The sequence below is a fragment of the Oncorhynchus nerka genome, linkage group LG10 (assembly GCF_034236695.1).
Source record: "Oncorhynchus nerka isolate Pitt River linkage group LG10, Oner_Uvic_2.0, whole genome shotgun sequence".
NCBI classification, from domain to species: domain Eukaryota; kingdom Metazoa; phylum Chordata; class Actinopteri; order Salmoniformes; family Salmonidae; genus Oncorhynchus; species Oncorhynchus nerka.
In genome coordinates, this window is record NC_088405.1 from 33,761,971 (window position 1) to 33,784,278 (window position 22,308).

The following is a 22,308-nucleotide window of genomic DNA, read 5'->3' on the forward strand; positions in this document are numbered from 1 at the left end:
TGGAAACATAGAGATACGTTTATGCACAAACACACTCAGGCACAGAATCAGAGACATAGAGACTCACTTGGGACATACGGGGGTGGCAGGTAGCCTAGTGGTTAGAGCGTTGGGCCAGTAACTGAAAGGTTTCTAGATCGAATCCCCGAGCTGACAACGGAAAAAATCCGTCATTCTGCCCCTGAACAAGTCAGCTAACCCACATAAGAATTTGTTCTTAACTGACTTGCCTGGTTAAATAAATAAAATAGAGGTGATACCTGCTAAATGCCTGCCAGGCCCCTGCTTCACTGCTGGACAGTGACCGCGCACACACAGTCAGTGGCAGCTGACACAAGCCATTTCAGCAGCAGCTCTTACTTATCTCACTGAGTTTATGGACCTGTCTGCAGTAATGGCCTGTCAGACACTCTCTCACACATGCCCGCACACACACACTCAGTAGTGCATGCGTGTCTGTGACACTGTGCGTATCTATTTTATATGACTCTTTATTTTACTTTATAGGTACCAGAAAGCAACCACAAACTTGACTTTTCATGTAAATGGAAAGGTTTTAAAAGTACTTATAAGGCTAAATAAAGACGTGACCTACAGTATATCTGTGCTTGTGTTTGGGTATCCTGCTCAAGATGTGCTCATATAAAACCCTGTCTGTTTGTTTTCTGCTCTTTCTCTCCACCAGAGGGAAGTAGAGGGCATATTTTCATCAGTTACAGACACAAACACATAGGATTCATAACACGATATAAAGATCCAACAAAACACATGCATTAGGAGCTCTATTATAATGTCTCATTCTTGTTCACATGAATACACGGAAATGTGATTCATGCAGTGCCTTGTGAGAAGATATTACTCTGTATCACATTTCATTTGTCTGCATATTGAATAATTGATATGGATATTTACAAGGAAAAACAATACATATCTTTCATTACGTCAATATGACAAATAAAGATGACTTTTTTGTACTGTAATGTTTTTATATTCTTGTGATGAGGGACAGTTGAGGAAGGAATCTCAAGCGAAATAGCAGAAAGCAACATAAAAAAAAAACTATTATCTACCGAATTCAACGCAAAAAATGCTAGACAATAATGAATTGCTGTGTGGTATTGTTTATTGGGTTGATATGTGTTATTATTGTCTGGATGTTGAGTGTGTAGGTTTGAATATATGATTATGCGGTTGTGGGTTTGGGGGTTTTGGTTACAGTTGTGGGATTTAAAGCTGAGTTGGTGTGTATTTATGTGTACAGTATCAGATCATGTAACTGTGTGAGGTTCTGTATTTGTTATGCTGTCCATTGATGCACCACTGTATACTACACTTCAAATGGACCTACGGTGAGATGTATTTTAGCCTCTTACAGGCCAAGTGCTGTTTAGAATGAGCTCTTCTCCTGTGTGCACTTTCTTATCTAAACTTTACTCAACATTGACTCTGATTTATATCTCAGTCCTCACCATTCACTCTGTCTTGGGACAACACTCAGACTGTTTCCCCATGTAACAATGGAATCAGAGAGGGGGGCAGGAAGTGTGTGTGTGTGTATGCATGCATATCTATGGGGTACCTGTGCTCTGTCTTCATCTGTCAAGGCCTCTGACACTGAGCTCTATCTTGCAGAGGGCAGGAGAGGGGGAGGAGGGGGACTGAAAGAGAGAAAGAGAGAAAGAGGAGACAGTAATTAAACCTCTTGGTGGACACTTTCACTCAGATGCTGCCAGCAGCAGGCGAAGGGATGGAGATGGGAGGAAGGGATGGAGATGGGAGGAAGGGATGGAGATGGGAGGAAGGGATGGAGATGGGAGGAAGGGATGGAGATGGGTGGGAGGGATGGATGGAGGAGGAAGGGATGGAGGAGGAAGGGATGGAGATGGGAGGAAGGGATTGAGATGGGAGGAAGGGATGAGATGGGAGGAAGGGATGGAGATGGGAGGAAGGGATGGAAGGGAAGGGATTGAGATGGGAGGAAGGGATGGAGATGGGAGGGGATGGATGGAGGGATGGATGGAGGAAGGGATGGATGGAGGAGGAAGGGATGGATGGAGGAAGGGATTGAGATGGGAGGAAGGGATGGAGATGGGAGGAAGGGATGGATGGAGGAGGAGATGGGAGGAGGGGGATGGGGATTGGAGGAGGAAGGGATGGAGATGGGAGGAAGGGATGGAGATGGGAGGAAGGGATGGAGATGGGGAGGAAGGGATGGAGATGGGAGGAAGGGATTGAGATGGGAGGAAGGGATGGAGATGGGAGGAAGGGATGGAGATGGGAGGAAGGGATTGAGATGGGAGGAAGGGATGGAGATGGGAGGAAGGGATGGAGATGGGAGGAAGGGATGGAGATGGGTGGGAGGGATGGAGATGGGAGGAAGGGATGGAGATGGGAGGAAGGGATGGAGATGGAGGAAGGGATGGATGGAGATGGGAGGAAGGGATGGAGATGGGAGGAAGGGATGGAGATGGGAGGAAGGGATGGAGATGGGTGGGAGGGATGGAGATGGGAGGAGGAAGGGATGGAGATGGAGATGGGAGGAAGGATGGGATGGAGATGGGAGGAAGGGATGGAGATGGGAGGAAGTGATGGATGGAGGAGGAAGGGATGGATGGAGATGGGAGGAAGGGATGGAGATGGGAGGAAGGGATGGATGGAGGAGGAAGGGATGGAGATGGGAGGAAGGGATGGATGGAGGAGGAAGGGATGGAGATGGGAGAAAGGGATGGATGGAGGAAGGATGTGTAAGGAAGAGTGGGTGTGTGACCCTTTTATTACCAGCAGAGCGATGCAATATCCTGTCTAAGGGGCTGGGCCACAGTAACCATGGTGTCCTAATTTACCGTGAGGAGAAGCCCAACCACAAACATAGTCACAAGCACAATCAGACAACACATTGGACAGACCCTGCGTCAGCATACATTATGTCCTCATCTTGATTTGGATCTGACGAAGGTTTCACAGTAGGCCCATGCATTATTGCATCCAGTCCATTTAATCTCATATGACTACAATTAAGTTGCGCCTTTGATATATCCAAATAATTATACATGTTCATGTTCCCCCTCTTACACATGTAGTCAGTTAGTTATCTTTTTTTGTATGAAAAGTACTGCTGAATCCCTATTAAATCATCCATATACTGTAAGCCACAAACTCTGCTTCTACAGTTTTGCACTGATTTTCCTCACCTAGGTTAAAAAGAAGCGCCCTCTGCGTGCTGTGTGATTGGACAGGTCTTTCAGGTCCATGTTGCTTTAAGATTGTCTGGGCAGGGAGAGAGAGTGGCCGGGGATGCAGAGAGGAGAGGAGGGTGAGGAGTAGTGGTGGTGGAGTGGGGGGGGGGGGAGGTGTGAGTTGGTGGAGGAGGAAGGGGGATGGATGGTATTGGGTCCAGGACCATCTTTGAGAGGGTAATCCATCTCCATCACTTAAATGATTAGCCCCATTAATCTGCTGTAAACTAATAAAGTAAAAAGCATACCCCCCCCACACTCCTGTAGCCTCTCTTCTCTCTGAGTACTGGACTGAGCTTCATTAAGTCTTTAGTACATTAATATGTCTTCATGTCCTCCTGCCGTTCCCATCACCTGGTGCTGTGCTCCCCTGGGACAATGGTGGGGATCTCTCCCATTCTCTGAGTGAGAGGACAAGAGGATGTTGTCTGCCTTGCTTGTGTGTGTGTGTGTATGCGTGTGTGTGTGATGTGATGAGCGTTGTGGATTTAATTTGTGGCGCAAGGCTCAGAGGCTCAGATGGCCCCCGCGGTCGCCACGGTAATTTGGCTGATCAGGTTAGAGAGCCGTTGCTGCGGCGCGGTGATCAATCATCTGGGTGTCACGACGACAGAGGCCCGATAGACGTTGACTCCACCTGCCTGGCTTGAGCTCGCTGTAATTGGCTCTAAATTGATGCTGGGATGTTTTCCAGTGATGTCAAACTAAAAGTTTGGTCAATTAAAGGCAGTTACAATCGCATCCTCCAGGAGGCCCCTGGCGGCCCCCCCACCGGGGCTGTTTGAGGTGTTTACATTGTCTTCTTGTCACTGGGTGGCAGGATGACAACATCAAACACTTGGCTGGTGGCTCTTCCTGCCTGTACTTGATGGGGAAAGAGAGAAGAGAGAATTAATTGGGGAGAGAGATAGGTGTGTGTAAAGATAGAGAAGAGGTGGTCTGAGCAACAGGGTGTGTGTGTGTGTGTGTGTGTGTGTGTGTGTGTGTGTGTGTGTGTGTGTGTGTGTGTGTGTGTGTGTGTGTGTGTGGACAGAGGGGACTGGGTTGTTTAAACTCTGACACTGTTTATCTTGCTGAGTGATGCAGCGCTGCCTCTCCTCATTACTGACCCAAACAGATCGTAACTCTTTCACAACACACTCACACACACAGCCCTTCCGTTGTACGACAGACACACACACTCCAGGCTTCCGTTAGCTCACACAGACACACACACTCCAGGCTTCCGTTAGCTCACACAGACACACACACTCCAGGCTTCCGTTAGCTCACACAGACACACACACTCCAGGCTTCCGTTAGCTCACACAGACACACACACTCCAGGCTTCCGTTAGCTCACACAGACACACACTCGGACATATTAAGTGCCAAATCGTGTAAACAGAATGTGTATGAGAGAGATGGATGCACGTGCTTAACAGCTGGACAGACATTTACGGAGACCATTAGCTTTGGTTCTGTTGCTTGATATGAGTGATTACTTTCTAGAGTTCTTGAGAAACGTCCTGTGAGGACAGCAACATTTGGATATCCCTTACAATCACATACCATCAGATATTATATCAGATACAGTAGACATCATTGCAGGCCTTGGTAGGCTAATCATAACTGTTGTTCTCAGGTTTAGGGTGTTGATGTAAGGTTAGGGTTAGGGTTAGGATCACAACTCTTCATGACTCCTTAGTAAGTGTGTTCCTCCTGCTTCCTGTTGTGGATCGGAAGCTGCTGTCTCCGCGTCTGTCACCCCCTCCATCAGTGATATTTATGGCCTCGCTAGCCCAGGGTTCACACAATTATCAGGGATATTTATTAGCCAAGTCATGGGCTTTGGTATTACAGGCTCAAGTTCACATTAGGAGTCTTTTACAGTAAGTTAGAGTTCACATGCGACACTAAGCCAATGGGATGGGAATCCCAGGATTGGGTTGACATTTCCGTAATCTTAGATGTTATGATCTGGTGTGAGTGATTGCCTAACTGTAAAATGGCAATGATTCACACTCATTGTACTGCTGCAATGTAACTAGTCAGACTTTATGTTACCCTTGTAGTGTGTTTGTAAAGTTCGTCGTCTTCCTCTGATGAGGAGTAAGAGAGATCGGACCCATTTGCAGAGTGGTAAGTGTCCATTTTAATAAGACAAACTGAACACTACAAAAATACAAAATAACAAAGTGAAACAACCTAAACGGTCCCGTGTGGTAACAAACACTAACACGGACAATAATCACCCACCACTCAAAAGTGAAACCAGGCTACCTAAGTATGGTTCTCAATCAGGGACAACAATTGACAGCTGCCTCTGATTGAGAACCATACCAGGCCAAACACAGAAATCCCAAAACATAGAAAAAGGAACATAGACAACCCACCCAACTCACGCCCTGACCATACTAAAACAAAGACATAATAAAATAACTAAGGTCAGAACGTGACAGTGTTGTTTGAGAGGATTTTTATTTCTTGGTGTAAATAGCAATAACTAATTTTAGACTAATTTTATTATCTTGCCAGTGAGGAGTATAAATATTTTAGTGACAAAAGTAGTATCAAAGTAACTACATGTCATAAGAGCAACTACATAGACTGCATTAAGTGTTGCCGTGTAACCCTATCCTGTTGTTGTGTGCCGGTGTTGTGTCTAGGGGCTTCTGTTTGCTCATTTGTTGATCATCTCTGATTCTGGGCGAAGCTGCTTGGACTCTAATCTGGGCTGACCTGAGATCTGTTTGTTTTGGTTCCCCAGGTCCATTAACCCAATTAGAACTGACCTCTGACCCCACAGAGAGAGCTGTCTGTCATGTCATGCTCCAGCACAGCCAGAGGGACCGCAGCAAAGCACAGACTAGCTCTCTGTCTGCACGCACTTTCTACTGTCTCTTTCTCTTTGTCATTCTGCTCCTCTTTCACTCTCTCACTTACAAACACATGCATATTGACAGACAGACAGACAGACAGACAGACAGACAGACAGACAGACAGACAGACAGACAGACAGACAGACAGACAGACAGACAGACAGACAGACAGACAGACAGACAGACAGACAGACAGACAGACAGAGAGGAATGCAGACAGCAGTGGTTTAATGAAGTGAGGGAGTGGATCTGATCTGGACTCAGAAATGTCTGTTGTAGTGTTTAGGATAAGGGAGGCTGAGGGCTGAGGTATGGATCAATTGTTGCAGCTTCTCCTCCCACTAAGTGTGACTAGAGAGACACAACAGCCCTATCAGTGCAGGTCATTACGCTAGCCATGGGCCCCTGGGGCAGCATAGGCACCAGGCAGTCTGTGTGTGTGTGTGTTGTGGCTGGAGGCCTGTTTGTTTTGGGGTAAGTTGCTGCGTAACTAGGATGGCCGGGTAACGATGACAAACCAGTGAACAGTTCAACATCCTACCTGTCCAAATCACTGTGATGACAGGTCAGTCTTTTTGTGTGCCTCTCTGTTTATGGTTGGCTGAAAGATCTGCAGTCTGGTTATTTGTGTGCTCTCTCAAAGCTTCTGCAGTAAAGATTCATGTACACCACAAAACAATGTTTACAGTGAGAAACAAAAAGAAAACCTGAATCTGAATTGCTCTATAGTTTTGATGGAATAGTCCTAGGTTTCCATTAAAGGGCCTGTCTAGTTTGTTATATGTCCCTCTCTGCTCTCTGCTGCGCTATAGACCAGGCCCACTAGTCAGGGCTTAATGAAGGGTTATTGCCTCCTCTTACAACACTAGGGTTCATAAATACACAGTATGTCTGAAACTCTGCTGAAACATCCTGCGAAGGGTTACAATGCAGCGTATTAACAAGAAGAATCAGGTCCTTGAACATGGTTTCATCCATGTTACGAAGGTGGATATTGATCTTACTCTAACCTGATCGCGCTGGGCTTTTAACTGCGTGTTCAAGTTGCACATGGCTGGTTGAAATTCGAACTCTTTGCTGAGACAATACTGGGCTACTAACAGCGTACTACACAACATACACTTTGTATTACTTTCTTAGCTACAGTAAACATGTCTCCCTGGCATATTACATAATGCAGCAGCATAAAAGACATTTTTAGACTCGCCTTGTTGTGCTGGGCTCACTTCGACAGGAAGGTGGCGCGGCGGTCCTTAGTGGGCAAATTTTGTCATCAAAGTCTGGCATTCTCTGGATTTATGGTGCTTTCAAGGCAACTGGGAACTCTGGGAAAAAAAACAAGGTTGAATAATGATGACGTCAGTGATCTTCAGGTCGTAGCTCTAGAAAGAGTTCTCGATTTACAATTCCGGTTTGGATGACCATTCAAAATGTATTTTCCCTGTCGGGAGCTTGTTTTTTTCCGAATTCCCAGTTGTCTTGAACACACTGAAGTCAGATGTTAACAGTTCAGAGTTAACAGTTGTTAACTGTTAACGGCACAAATCATGCTTCATTGACAACATAGCCAATGTTGAATGTTTATCATTTTAAGCTTGGAAAAAAGACCCTTAATCCCACTGATTCCTTCCAAACCACTCATTGTTGAAATTGCGATTTCCAACTTGTTGTGTAATGTTTATGTCCAATGGCCGATGAGCACCGATACGTTTTATCAATCATTTCTCTTCATTATTTATCTTCATATGAAAAGGATTCAAAATAATTTGCCAGTAGATTGTTGACATGATACACGATGATAACTGCTAGCTAAGATTTTGAAAGTATGATGTTGACATGATCAGTCCAATCAAGGCTACTGTAGATCTAACGTGATTTGACGTCATTTTATCTTTGGCCAATGAACTTGAGCCTTCTTGGATGAGCACTTCTAATGTAACTTTATGGCAGCACCCAGCGGGCTTTAATTTTTTTGTTCTACCCTTAGACTTGGCAGTGATGTAGTGTCCCCATGAGTGACAGAACACTGAGCCAGTCATGGTGCAACTAGAGAACATTACCAACCCCTACGCTCCGTATTTCCACTGGCAGCCCCACCACCACAGAAAGCACTGAGCTAGGCTGAAACACCTGCATTTTGGAGCTGTCTTACTCAAGAAAGCAAAAAAAGAGACAATGTGTGTATGCGGTTTTATTAACTCAATAATTTGTTGTTGTTTTTTAACTTTGTTGGACATATTATTGCCAAAATAACATTCAAAACAGGCAAGCCCCCAAAATAATCTGGTTGATTTTTTTGTTATTTTTTATTTTATTGTTAAAAATGTGGGACTCTGCCCCACCTGCCCTGAATGACGGATTGTCACTGGTCCTGAGTTAACCTGCCCCAGAGCAGGTTAGTTGTGAAAGATTCTTTGCCAAATTCACCTGTCTAAAAGGTGAGCCACTTTTGTGTCACTGGTTATTCTGAGTTGAACTGAGTTGACCAAAGTTACCTCGCTAACCCCTCAAACCAGATTCATAGTATAGGGCTCAGTAGACAGTGAGACGATCCCATCTGTCTGTGAGGAGTCAACGTCTATCAGCTGGCCATGTGGGATGGGAAAGGGAAGCGGGAATGCCCCACTCGTCCCACTTCCCAATTCAAACACAGACGACAGGAAGCTCACACTCAACCCACCGTGCAATGGGACGAGAGGAGAGGCACCCACGATGCAATGGGGCTGACAGAGGCTACCGTTTGGCCGGACAGAGACCACCTGCTGGCCTGGAACAGGACGTGTGTGCGTGTGTTCAGTGCATGAAGTGCATGCGGGATGGGGGAGGCGGGGCTATAAATCTACAGCCTAAACCCCTTAAGTGATCACAGCAGCTACTACAGGCATCCAGACACCTCCAAACTACCTCCAAGCCCCATGCTCCATTAACAAGCACAGAGGCTGTGTACGTCCTCAAAAGTATGCTCTGCCAAACCACACCTCAGCATTACACTTGGGCAGCTGATAGCATTCACACAGCCTGCTAATAGGTTGTGCAGTACATTAACGGTGATATCCACACTAAGCTCAATGATTGCGCTTGGTGTTAAATGGTAGTATTCACACGGGGTGTAGTGACAGATTGTGTCCCAGATTATATGATGTGGCTCTGCTGTTGTGCCTATCTCTGAACGCACTCACGGCACATGTTGCCCTCATTCGTTACCACTTAGAAAAGTGTAATATCATCAGTGCTATGTCTCATCGGTGCCACTGGTGTCTGAAATGCTCTCTGGAATGTCAGCAGAATAAAGAAATTATGACCATACATCATTTTGTTCAATTTGGACAGATCCTTCATAGGAGTTGAATCGAGCAATTAGCCAGGAAGACACAGCACCATGTAGCATGGTCCCATAGTTCCCTGCTCTCTAAGTCACTACCCACCGGTGAAGCCCACTATCACCGGATGGCCTGTTTAGAACCATGGGTGCCTCAAGTAGCTCCTGCACAATGCTTTAGAAATCAAAGGCAGAGGTTATACACATTTTATACAAAATGAAATAGGGTTCAACTGAGGCCCACAGCCTTTGTGTTGCCTGTACCATGTGTCAACAAACTGAGGCATTGGGGCAGCCATACACTTTGAACGAGGAGAATATGAATTCAAAACATGTATCGATAAAGTTCAGGTTTAATTTTTAAATGTTTGAATGACTCCTCTTGACTGCAGATTATTTGACAGATGGGTCATGGGATTGATTGATGGATCCATGCTTTTGTCTTCCCTTCAGTATAGATTCACACGGTGCAGTGGATAGCTAACATCCGCCATACAACGTCGAGGTTCAGAATAAGCCCTTTTTCATATTTGATAGTGTCCCCATCAAATCGTGAAGTCCCTGCTTCCGTTCCAAGCATTCAGGCCAAACATTCCGTGTCCTTTTCCCCAATCGTTGCCTTCTATTCCTGAGTCACTCCTCTCACCCTGACCATCAATCCCCTCCGAGGGGTTAAACACACTGAACCTGTGACAGGAGGCCTTACATGGGAAAGGCAGGGGGTCCGTGGATCCAACCTTAAGTTAGCATGAATAGCTGTCATTAAAATAAGGTGCAACTAGATGAAGGCAACTCACTCCTGTGTCCATGGTTACTTTCCATCTGTCTGGCTGTTTGTCTTGCTCTCCCTCTTTATTTCTCTCTTTCTCTCTCTCTCTCTCTCTCTATCTTTCTCTCTCTCTCTCTCTCGCCCTCTCTCTCTCTCTCTCTCTCTGACTGGGTCCCATCCATCAATTGAAATGGTATTTTCTGGAAGTCGCTGATGTTCAGAGGATAAGCATGCTGATAGGGACCTCTCACTCACACAAGGCTGAGGAAACAGTCAACCTTGTGTCCTGCAAGACACGGAACACGTAACTCTGTTGTCCAGCCCTGAAACTCTGGTCCGGAATCTGTTTGTTCCATCGCTATGAGATTATGGTCTGTGTGTGTGTGTGTGTGTGTGTGTTGACAGACTGTATGAGGTCATTGTGTCTGTCAACACTTTCATGTGGCTACACCTATGGCCTGGACTGTAGCAACTCTACATACACAACAACACATCTTGTAGCCACGGGCTATGTGCTCTTGGCTCGGGCACTTTTCTCCTTGTGTTTATAAACTCAAAGTTCAGCTACATTTCATTATGTGCGCTATGAGAATGATTACACCCTGAAAGAGTTCCTTGTCAACTAGACCATTAGACAGTATTCAAGGCAACATGTTCTGTGTTTACTGCCTCACATTACGAGATGTGTCACTAAAGTGCGTCTAGCTCTGATGGATCAGTCTGCCCGCGGCGGAGTGAACTCAAACATGTTTTCCCTCACATTTTTCCTGTGTGTGAATCCCATCTGTTTCGTATGTTTTTGTTCAGAGACTGTGTGTGTGTGTGTACTCGGTAGGAAGTTGAGGGGTTGTGGGGCTAGCGGTGTTTGTGCCGCATTAGATCCCTGTGGTGGCAGCCATTTCCCTGTGTTACTAAACAAACAGGATGATCGCTCACGTCTCAGTGATAACTGTTATTTCAGACCAGAGATGGCTTCAGCTCCCTCATGGGTGGAGCAGAGTAGCCTACGTCAGCCTAAGTCATTCACTGTATGAAATAGTGCTCATTTGACCTGCTTCGATCACATGGACACTCAACTCATATCAGTTTACAAATGTAGACCTAGACCAAGGAATCTGTTAGGTCTAATTCACCCAAGTGAAGGCGGTAAATCAATTATGAATCCCATTAGGTTGTTTTACTCTACAAACCAATTAAATGCAGTGAAAGTATGATAAATATGTATGGCATTTTCTGAGCTTGGTTACGTGATCTGTGTATAAAATAATTGTCCTTCTGTTTGGAGTTCAATAGAGAAGTCCTATTTGGGCTCCAGTGGATATCCGGGTGCACAAGCATGTCGGCGCTGACATAAGTTTGGCTCGAGGAGTTGGTTGTATTTGACGGCTGTTCTGTGTGTCAATACAACATGCCCAAAGTTTTATCTGGCTCCTTTGAGAATGGGGCTGCTGTGCTCTGTTATTCATATTGATACAATCAATGTATGTCCTCATTTACTCCACAGTTGGCGGTGCTGGACAGAAGAGATTGGGGAGAGAGTGATGGTTTCATTTTAATGGAACACAGGAAGAGAGGACCTATCCAAACTGTCATCGTTCATGGCCACGTGCGCTTGGCTCGGGCGGTCCTTCTTGTTAAGTGCGTGCGCCGAGGAGACGAGATGATGGAATTGGCGCCAGATAGGTCGGGGTCAGGGGTCAAGGACTGAGCAGGTAGACCCAGAAAGATGATACACTCTGATACAACCACAGGGGAAAAGAAACACAACAAACGGACCACATACCACCATGAGACTGTCCTCACAATAAAGCAGCACCATTTAGAATGACAAAATATAGAAAATAGGCCTCAATATCCCATATGGCCTAATTTATTACGATGGGCTAATGTAGCATACACCACAGGGATGAGCTATGCCTATACATAGATCTACAGGCAGACTTAAAAGGGTATGAAATCAATAGGCTAAATCTCTCTGAAAATAACTTTTTCCAAACCACACCAAAACCCTAGCTGCTATTGGAGGTGGTGGCTCAATAATCCGAGTTTGATAAGAAGCTGCTGACAGTTTTACTCCGTGTTACCACGGCAGGTTGGATTTGAGTATCTAGGACGGACACACACACAGGCACACACACATACGACCCATGACCCACACTGCACGAGAACAGCCAATCACTTACTCCACCATTTAGATGAATTGAAATAAGTCTAATCACAGATACCTTTTCCAAAGAGAAACTTGCGTGCATGTAGACTATAGATAGGCTCGTGCTCCATCTCCGTTTCTCAAAAGAAGAAAATAAAGGATTGCAGGCCTCCAAATGATATGTTGACAGCTGCAAACTAACCTCTATCCTCATCTCTTTAATGATATGGTTATATATAGCATATTCATATAGCATATATATATATATATTTCAATTGAAAATAATTCCCAGTCCAAATTGTTTGCTCTGCTTCCATGGTGCCCAAGGCCCTTTTTTTGCATATGGTTTGGGAATGCCCAGAGGTGTCCTAATTCTGGAATCTGGATTATATGTCTTTGTCGACATAGAATCCTTTTGACCAACTACATTTCTTAATGACCTTACTGTTCGTGAAAAAAACATACATCGTGTGTGGGTGGAGGATGGGGATGGCTGGGGGTTTTATAGTGTGTATTTTGTCCATGTTCTCTCTTGTCTGTGTTACCGGAAATTAAATATATATATATATTTATAAATATAACAAAAAAAGCTTGCAGTCCTCCGTGACTGCATTAGTAGTCTGCAAAGGTCGTTATTAATCCAGATTTTAACGAGTTGGTTAGTAGCCTATACCACACAAGTGGGAGCCCCGCGAGCTATTAAACTTTAATTTCGGTCAATTGGCCAGTGAGAATCTGGAAACCCATATCAAATATTAATACTTTAATGCACTCTGTTAAATAATCACATCCCTGAAGATTTCGAGAGGAGAGAAAAACAATGACCCATATGTTTTCATTTTCATGTAATTGTTTTGAAGTTAGCATTTTTGTCTGTTGAAATTATTAACTGAATTGGGTATATAAATTAAAAACGCATAAAAAAACGGGCTTTGATCATTTATTTAGCTTTTATTTAGATATGATACAGGTAGCCAATATTTATTCATTTGAACTTGAATATTATAGTATAGCCTACATAATACCAAGCCATTGATCATTAATGACGTCCATTAGGCTGGACTGAATAAGACAATGGATAAATAGGTTGCATTAAAAATAACGAGTTTGTAGTCCAATGGTTTATACTCTTTCGTTTAACTTAATTTCACAAAATATTTGATAGGCATATGCCTACATGCCAGGCGTGTGTCCATAACATGAATATTTCTGAAAATAAAGTCTTGACACATGCACAGCCAGTCAATGGCTAATTAAATAAAAAAAACGTTTTGTAGTGATGCCACTATACGAACATAGGCCTAAATAAATTATGTCGTGGGACATTAAATATCAAGCCTATTACGATGAAGGAGCTCATTATAGGAGTTGTGCAGCTGATATGCTTATCATTAATTGGTCTATTTGAGCTCACTTTTTGAAAGCCTAATAAACTCCCCCTCACAGGACCGGCTGTATAGGGCATGGATATGCTTGAAACTATTTGATTTTAATTAAATAATAGGCTAGGCTACTAAGAAATGTACAATCGAGAGATGAGTCCATAATTCAATTGGAATTACGCATGGACATATAGGCCTATCAGTAATATGCTTTATATATTAAAAGGTGAGCACATTGCAGGTCGATTAATCATTCATTATGATATGCAGTTCTCCAAAGGCTTAATATTAATCGATTTACTTTATTCGTGTCGACAAAGTTAACATTTTGTTGATGTTTTAAATCAACTATAACCAATGGAGTTTTATTGGGCATAAAATCGAAGTTTGGGGAGTTTCGTTTACAGTGTCTTCAGGAAGTATTCACACCCTTTAACTGTTTCCACATGTTGTTGTGTTAAAGCCTGAATTTCAAATATATTCAATTGAGATTTTGTGTCACTGGCCTACACACATTACCCCCTCATTTGGGGCGACAGGGTAGCCTAGTGGTTAGAGCGTTGGACTAGTAACCGAAAGGTTGCAGGTTCAAATGAATTTCAAATGAAAAGCTGAAACGTCTTGAGTCAATAACTATTCAACCCCTTTGTTATGGCAAGCATAAATAAGCTCAAGAGTACACATTTGCTTAACAAATCTAATAATATGTTGCATTTTTGAATGACCACATCATCTCTGTACCCAATACAATTATCTGTAAGGTCCTTCAGTCGAGCAGTACATTTCAAACACAGATTCAACCACAAAGACCAGGGAGGTTTTCCAATGCCTCGCAAAGAAGGGCACCTATAGACGGGTAAAAAAAAAAAACAGACATTGAATATCTCTTTGAGGATGGTGAAGTTATTCATTACACTTTGGATGGTGTATCAATACACCCAGTCACTACAAAGACACAGGCCTCCTTCCTAACTCAGTTTCTAGAGGGGAAGGAAACGGCTCAGGGATTTCACCATGAGGCCAATTGTGACTTTAAAACAGTTACAGCATTTAATGGCTGTGATAAAGGAAAACTAAGGATGGATCAAAAACATTGTAGTTACTGCACAATACTAACCTAAATGACAGAGTGAAATGAAGGAAACATGTACAAGAATAAAAAATATTCCAAAACATGCACCCTGTTTGCAATAAGGCACTAAAGTAAAACTGCAAAAAATGTGCCAAAGAAATTTACTTTATGTCCTGAATACAAAACCTTATGTTTAGGGCAACTCACCACTGAGTACCACTCGTCATATTTTTAAGCATGGTGGTGGCTGCATCACGTCATGGGTATGCTTGTCATTGGTGTAACCGATGTGAAATGGCTAGCTAGTTAGCGGTGGTGGCGCTAATAGCGTTTCAATCAGTGACGTCACTCGCTCTGAGATCTTGAAGTAGTTGTTCCCCTTGCTCTGCAAGGGCCGTGGCTTTTGTGATGGGTAACTATGCTTCGAGGGTAGCTGGTTCGAGCCCAGGTAGGGGCGAGGAGAGGGACGGAAACTATACTGTTACATTGGCAAGGACTGGGGAGTTTTTTAGGATTAAAAAAAACACAGGCAGAGGAAAACCTGGTTCAGTCTGCTTTCCAACAGACACTGGGAGACAAATTCACCTTTCAGCAGGACAATAACGCAAAACACAAGGCCAAATATACACTGGAGTTGCTTACGAAGACAACATTGAATGTTCCTGAGTGGCCTAGTTACAGTTTTGACTTAAATCGTCTGGAAAATCTATGGCACGACTTGAAAATGGCTGCCTAGCAATGATTAACAATCGACTTGACAGAGCTTGAAGAATTTTAAAAACAATCATGTGCAAATATTGTACAATCCAGGTGTGCAAAGCTCTTAGAGACTTATCCAGAAAGACTCACAGTTTAATCCCTGCTAAAGGTGATTTTAACATGCATTGACTCAGATGGTTGAATACTTAGGCTATCTAAACAAGATACATACATTGTTTTACAAATGTTTCTTCCACTTTGACTTTCTGAAGGCATTGTGAATCCACTTTGACTTTCTGAAGGCATTGTGAATCCACTTTGAATTTCTGAAGGCATTGTGAATCCACTTTGACTTTCTGAAGGCATTGTGAATCCACTTTGACTTTCTGAAGGCATTGTGAATCCACTTTGACTTTCTGAAGGCATTGTGAATCCACTTTGACTTTCTGAAGGCATTGTGAATCCACTTTGACTTTCTGAAGGCATTGTGAATCCACTTTGACTTTCTGAAGGCATTGTGAATCCACTTTGATTAAGATCATTTGCTCGAGCACGTAGATTTTTCTCCAGTTCAATTGTGTTTCCAAGAAACACTGTCAAATGGAGACATTTGATTCGGCCTACCTGAAATAAATTGAACACAGAGGCCTACGAGGGATGGAAGAAGACACGTTCCTCCGCATTTATTAGGCCATTTTAACACTTTCACTGCTTGCTCGGATCTGACCACGCACCTATTGACATTAGGTTAGTGTGTGTTACGTAAAACAGTTTTTGTAATTGATGTTCTAAATATGTGCCATGAGGTGAAATTAATAAAATACAGAATATAAACATTGCCTACTTTCACAAGACTCCGCCTGGTGTTTATAATGTTTGCCACAAGTCCAGAGGATCATGCGACCCTCCGCTCAGTTTTCACTGAATGAGCTTGTGGCCTCGCGGTGGTGTCTTCAGCCAATTGAGTCTCGAGGCCTAAAAATGGGGCTTAATCTCCTGCTGCCTATTTGGCACTTTGATTGATGCTGCACTCCAGTCGGCAAGGCTGCCCGAGCCAAAAGGGAAGAAAAAAAAAACCAGACAATCGCTTTTAGTATAGCCTCACTCTCACACACTTACACTCTCACAAACACGCACACACACGCACACACACCCACACACACACGTATTAGATAACGACTGGAGCGAGAGCTGAAGACGTTTTAAAGGACCAAGATAAGGCGCGCTGCGTGGAGCACCTCTGTACCTCGCGGGGGGCTCGCGGGGGCCATGGATCATATTGGAGCGCATCTCCAGCACATTCACGGGGAGCCCATCAGCTTCGGGATCGACCAAATCCTTAACAATGTGGACCAAAGCTGCATGCTCGGCGATCGGATGCCCGAGCCGGACTATGGCCTCGGCTGCGTCGTCAGCACTGCCTACAACACCATGACTAGTAACTTCACCGGCGACAACTCTGGATATAACAGCAACGCATGTGGGGTCGCCAATCTGAGCGGCACCTATAACATGAACATGGGGATGAACGTCAGTGGGAATAACGTTAACGCAGCTGGAGTCATCCGTGTGCCCGCGCACCGGCCTCTGAACAGTGGACACTCGTCCATCCCCTACGGCATGTCCACGATGCCAGGCTCGATTAACAACCTGACGGGATTTACATTCCCCTGGATGGAGAGTAACAGAAGATACACCAAAGACAGGTTCACCGGTAGACCATCTCTATAATGCACATACAATGTTGTGTGTGTGTGTGTGTGCGCTTGTGCGTGTGTTGCCATGCTTGTCATGAGAAAATCACGATCGTGCAATTTGTTTCTGATGGAAAGGGTCATTGAATGCACTTAGACGTAGTTATTGTCTTCTGACGCACTCAGCTTAGAAAATAATCGATAATAAATCAGTCTCCTGCTGTCTACTACGGCTTCTTCTTAACACGCTGCGTAATTTCATTATACCATTTTAGTTGATAAACACCTATGCATTTGACTTATTTTACTAGTCTATATATATATCTCACAAGAAGCACCTACAATCAACGTTGATTTAAAGATAATCAAAATATAGCCCAACACATGTTATCGAAATAGTCGAAATGTACCCCCCCCCATTATTACAAAAATGTCTACAACAAATATAACACCGTATGCATCCTTGTTTTTCATCTCTCGGTGATTTAAAAGGAACATTTATCCTTCAATCTCACATTTTAAAAGTTCACTTAACGATAACTAGGCTATAGTATTTGGAGCTTTTTAATTGTATGTTGTCGTTTTATACACTAAATGTTTCTGCAGCCTAATAGGTGGATAATGCATCTGCCAGAATCTGTGTGGTATAAACGTAACATCGAGTGTTTTCCTCCTACCTGCATCATCTTGTTTTAGGACAGGACAGTGGGTGCCTAATCAATATGCTATTTCATCCAGGACTGTATCAGAGTGCATTATTAACAATGGGATGTTTGGTTTAGCCTAGCATTTGAATTGCAGTTCTTTATTTTAAACCTGCAATCTCCCTCTCTCTGTCTGAAGTTGCATGAACTTGCTTCGCTGCTCTGTTGTTGCTATTTTGCTGATTTTGCTGCATGCTTTCGCCCTTATCTATCCGTCTCCCAATCCAGTGGCGCTCTCACCCCTCACTGTAACACGTCGTGTAGGTCACCCGTACCAGAACCGGACGCCCCCCAAGAAGAAAAAGCCCCGGACGTCTTTTACTCGCCTGCAGATCTGCGAGCTGGAGAAACGCTTTCACCGACAGAAGTACTTGGCTTCCGCAGAGCGAGCGGCTTTGGCCAAGGCCCTCAAGATGACTGACGCACAAGTCAAAACATGGTTCCAGAACAGAAGAACAAAATGGAGGTGAGATTACTGATGATAATTTGTAGATTACATTTAAGGTATAAAGTGTCCTCTCCGTGATTTGTTTGTGTGTGTGTTTTAGCTAAATTGATGCTTTTATGTATAACATGAGCTATTTATTTACACTCCAAGAAGGCTATATAAACCCACCAAAAAGAGATTGGGAGACGGATAGATTGAACGTACTCGGTCTTAAATATGGGATAAATAATTGTGTGCATTTGTTAAAACTATATACAAAAATCCAATCTCCCTGCTTCAAATGAACATTTTACAGTCTACTCCAGATGGTCAATTGTATTTTTTATTGAAGTTTTCGATTGCAAACCTTTGCAATTCATTGAATTAATATTGTCTTGCAACAGTCAAGGAAACTATGGTGATTCATATAATGAGTGGTTTAAAATTAAAGTAAAATTCAGTGGCAACTTAACTATATCCTATATCCTATCCTAACCTACAGGATAATGATTTCCCTCACACGTCTACTCTTTTAAAGTGAAACGCTTCTTTAATCTTACGAAATAATGTCATTTCAGTCATTTTAAAAATGGTCTTTAAAGCTATTTTCAGATTAAACATATCGTGCATAAATGTAGAAGGCCTGTTTGGCCACACATTTTACGCATTGAGATAGAGGATATTTTCCTTGGCCTATCTACTAAAGAAGTTAAATACATCTCTGAAGATTGGATTTTAGAAAAAAATATATATATACAATCAAGGAATACAAATATTATGTATATAGGCCTAAGAGTAAGTATGAAGTCAATGAGAGAACATAACAGAACATTTTGGAGAAACATTTATGCCACATCAGAGGAAGACTAAATTAATTGACAAAACGTTATTTATTTTCACATAAGCTATTGTTGGCTGTGAAAATGTTATACTATTTGTGGTAAATTTGCATTTGGATATCAGCTTTTAGCCTATCGGTTAATAATGCTTAGCCAAGCAATTTAGCCTACATTAGGCAAATGTTGTCTCGCAATTTGTTATAGTCTATAATCATACTTGATAAACGTGTTTAAATTAATCCAGAAGACATTCACTTTGTATCAAAATGTAATGTGCATAGGCTTCTTAAGATCTATAATGACGCAGCCTATTTTGGATAGAATTTCCCACTGATTCCTCGGTGTCGCTCTTGTGTCTCGGGTGTTCCAGGCGGCAGACAGCTGAGGAGAGAGAAGCAGAGCGACAGCAGGCCAACCGGATCCTCATGCAACTCCAACAGGAGGCTTTTCAGAAAACGATAAACCAACCGGCAAACCCGGACCCGCTGTGCCTGCATAACAGCTCCCTGTTCGCGCTTCAGAACCTCCAGCCATGGACTGAGAACACCGCCAAAATCAGCAGCGTGTCCGCCTGCGAATAACAAACTCTGACCCGCATTTCTTTTCTCTTCTTTTTGAAAGTGAGTGGAGTCATAGCGAACAACTTTTTAAGATCATCAACTTGAAAAATATGACTCAAGAGGACCTGGATTTATCTGACTGCCTCAAAAAAGGTTTAGGTTGAAAGCATGGAGTGAACAAGGAGCTCATAGCCACCGGAAGTAGGGGTGTTGAGGGTGCTGCAGCACCCCCTGATAAATCATAATTAAATACACATATACATACATACACATACATACATATTTATATATATATATATATATATATAAAATCAACAATATATATAAAATCACCAAATTAGTGCACTGGACCTTAATGACTCCTGTATGAGTGGAGAAAAATAGTCGTTAATGCGGGGATATGTTTTCTTTCTCAGCACCCCCACCCGGAAAAATCTTCCTGCAGCCATGCACGAGTCCATTAGCAACATGCTTTTAGAGGACTGTGCAATAGTTCACCTTATCGTCCTGCTTTTAGGTGATAACATTTTTAGCAGTTGTATTAATTGTCATTTTTCAATCAAATATAGTCCAGTTCTAACTATGAACTAAGACTATAGCTAGATTCAAACAAGTGAGCACTTCTTTTAGCACTTTTCTCCTAGAGGAAAACTTTGACATATTCATTCATACCTGATCATTTGAGGAATAGGCCTAATTCAAGAAAAATGTATTGGTTTCAAAAATATGAATTTGCTGGTATAGATTCACTAGCCTGCCTGTGTCTCATAACAGTGATGTTTATATCAACCGTTTATATTGATAGCAATGGTTATGAATCGCTTTTAGCAGTTATGCAACCCCTTTATCTCTTTGCAAGGGAAGAATCAGTGGCAAAAGGTTCAAATGTACCACCTCATCAAGTTTCTGTTGTAAATTATTCATTATCTTTTACCTCTTACCACATTACACAAGCACTTACTAATTTGGATTATACTTTATTGCACTCTACTATTTACCTGGTATTTGCAGAAATTGGATTATACAGTTGCCTGATCATTGTACAATATTATTTGTTGTCTTTGTCTTTCAAACAAGCACAATGTTAGCAATATGAACATGGCTTTGAATTTGTTGAAGTGTAAATGTATTGTTTTTTCGTTAAGTAGCCTATCCATTGTTACTGCATAATGTAATTTCTTAATCAATACCAGGTAAACAGCTGAATTATGACTGTAAAATAAGGTGTTATTTGTTCAACTTTCTTGTACTCTATAATCATTTCAGTTATGTTGATCCATTTATACGCATAATGACAGGCTAGAATTATAAGGCCATATGAAATATATTTTTAAAGAATTAATACAGTTGTACTTTGTGTATTTGTCATATTTTGTTTTAAACTAATGATCATGCATCATGGAGTACATGGAGTGAACTACATTGCTGTGTATGGGACAACTGATGGCCAAAGCCCTCTTTGACTATAGGATCCATCCCTGATATACCTGCCCTCTATTAGTCAATACCAGACCTTTATAATGGGTGTTTCCAGCAAGTGATTGATACTGGTTGCATGATCATGATGAATGTCTACTTTTTGGAATATGCAGCTGTGTATTTTGTGTGTTAGTTAACATTCATTGCAACTGTAAAGTGTGTGTATGTGTGTGTTGATCGTATCCAGCTGTAGGACAGTGTGTTTGTGAGTTAGTCCAGGGCCTCTCCCCATGGTCAAAAAGGAATGTAGGGTAGAATTGCCTCATCTACTCGGAAATATCAGCACTGCAGCGTCACTTAAGTGGCTTTCCCAAAACTCCTGAAATTCTTAAACCGAGCAGGCATGATGGCTTTCGGTTTTTTTCAAAGCCCTCAATGGAAAAAGTTGGTAAAAAATGGCTGAAAATGTAAAAGAAGTGGACAAGTGCAGTGAGCGGCAGATTGAGAGCTTAATATGTAAGCAAGCATAACACCTTCCATTTTGTTCGTTGTCCTCAGCCTTTTCAGTTTTAGTTTGATCCGTATTCTTTATTTATGGCTTCTTTAAATTACAATTATTTAGGCTTGTTTTATGTCATCAAATACAGTTCCTACATGCATTTCATTACTGAAGTAATATGTTATTGTATTTCTACCAAGTGAGCGTTTACTGTTTGTTTTGTCTGCCACAATTCAGTTGCAAATCCACAATCTAACAACATTCGTATATCTTTACACAGCCACAAATAATGTTCAGTTCTTGTGCTACTGCTATTATCCTCTTTTGTACCGTATGAAATGTGTTCATTTCCACAAACATGTTCTACGTTTGATCTCACTGCGCTTTGCTTCCTTGTGATCTGTAATGCTGCAATGCATTCATCACTACACAATCTCCAAATTAGCATGAACCAGGACTTACAGCTTAGTATCCTGTTTATAGCACAGTAATGTATGATTCTGCCACAGTAAGTCACAGAAGCCCATGCATTTTTCATTCACCACCAGGGAAATAAAGCAGCATATTCTTAACATCATCAATAAGAAGTTGAAACATAATTATCAATAAACCGATCTCTGTCATGTCCTTCATTGCTACAATTAATTTGCAATGAATCCTATTGCTATATAAAAATGAT

General features: G+C 42.5%; 1 protein-coding gene across 2 annotated transcripts; it reads left to right on the plus strand.

Moving 5' to 3' along the window:
- The first annotated feature begins 16,548 nt into the window (after positions 1 to 16,548).
- Positions 16,549 to 20,964, plus strand: tlx1 (T cell leukemia homeobox 1). Of its 2 annotated transcripts, none has more exons than XM_029669609.2 (3): positions 16,549 to 17,201; positions 18,114 to 18,351; positions 19,522 to 20,964. In XM_029669609.2, exons 1-3 carry the CDS (start codon positions 16,757 to 16,759, stop codon positions 19,730 to 19,732), a joined length of 894 nt encoding a protein of 297 aa, XP_029525469.2. In that variant the 5' UTR covers positions 16,549 to 16,756; the 3' UTR covers positions 19,733 to 20,964. The 2 variants fall into 2 exon arrangements, with proteins under 2 accessions (XP_029525469.2, XP_029525470.2); XM_029669610.2 differs by having other exon boundaries at positions 16,550 to 17,201; positions 18,150 to 18,351.
- The last annotated feature ends 1,344 nt before the right edge of the window (positions 20,965 to 22,308 follow it).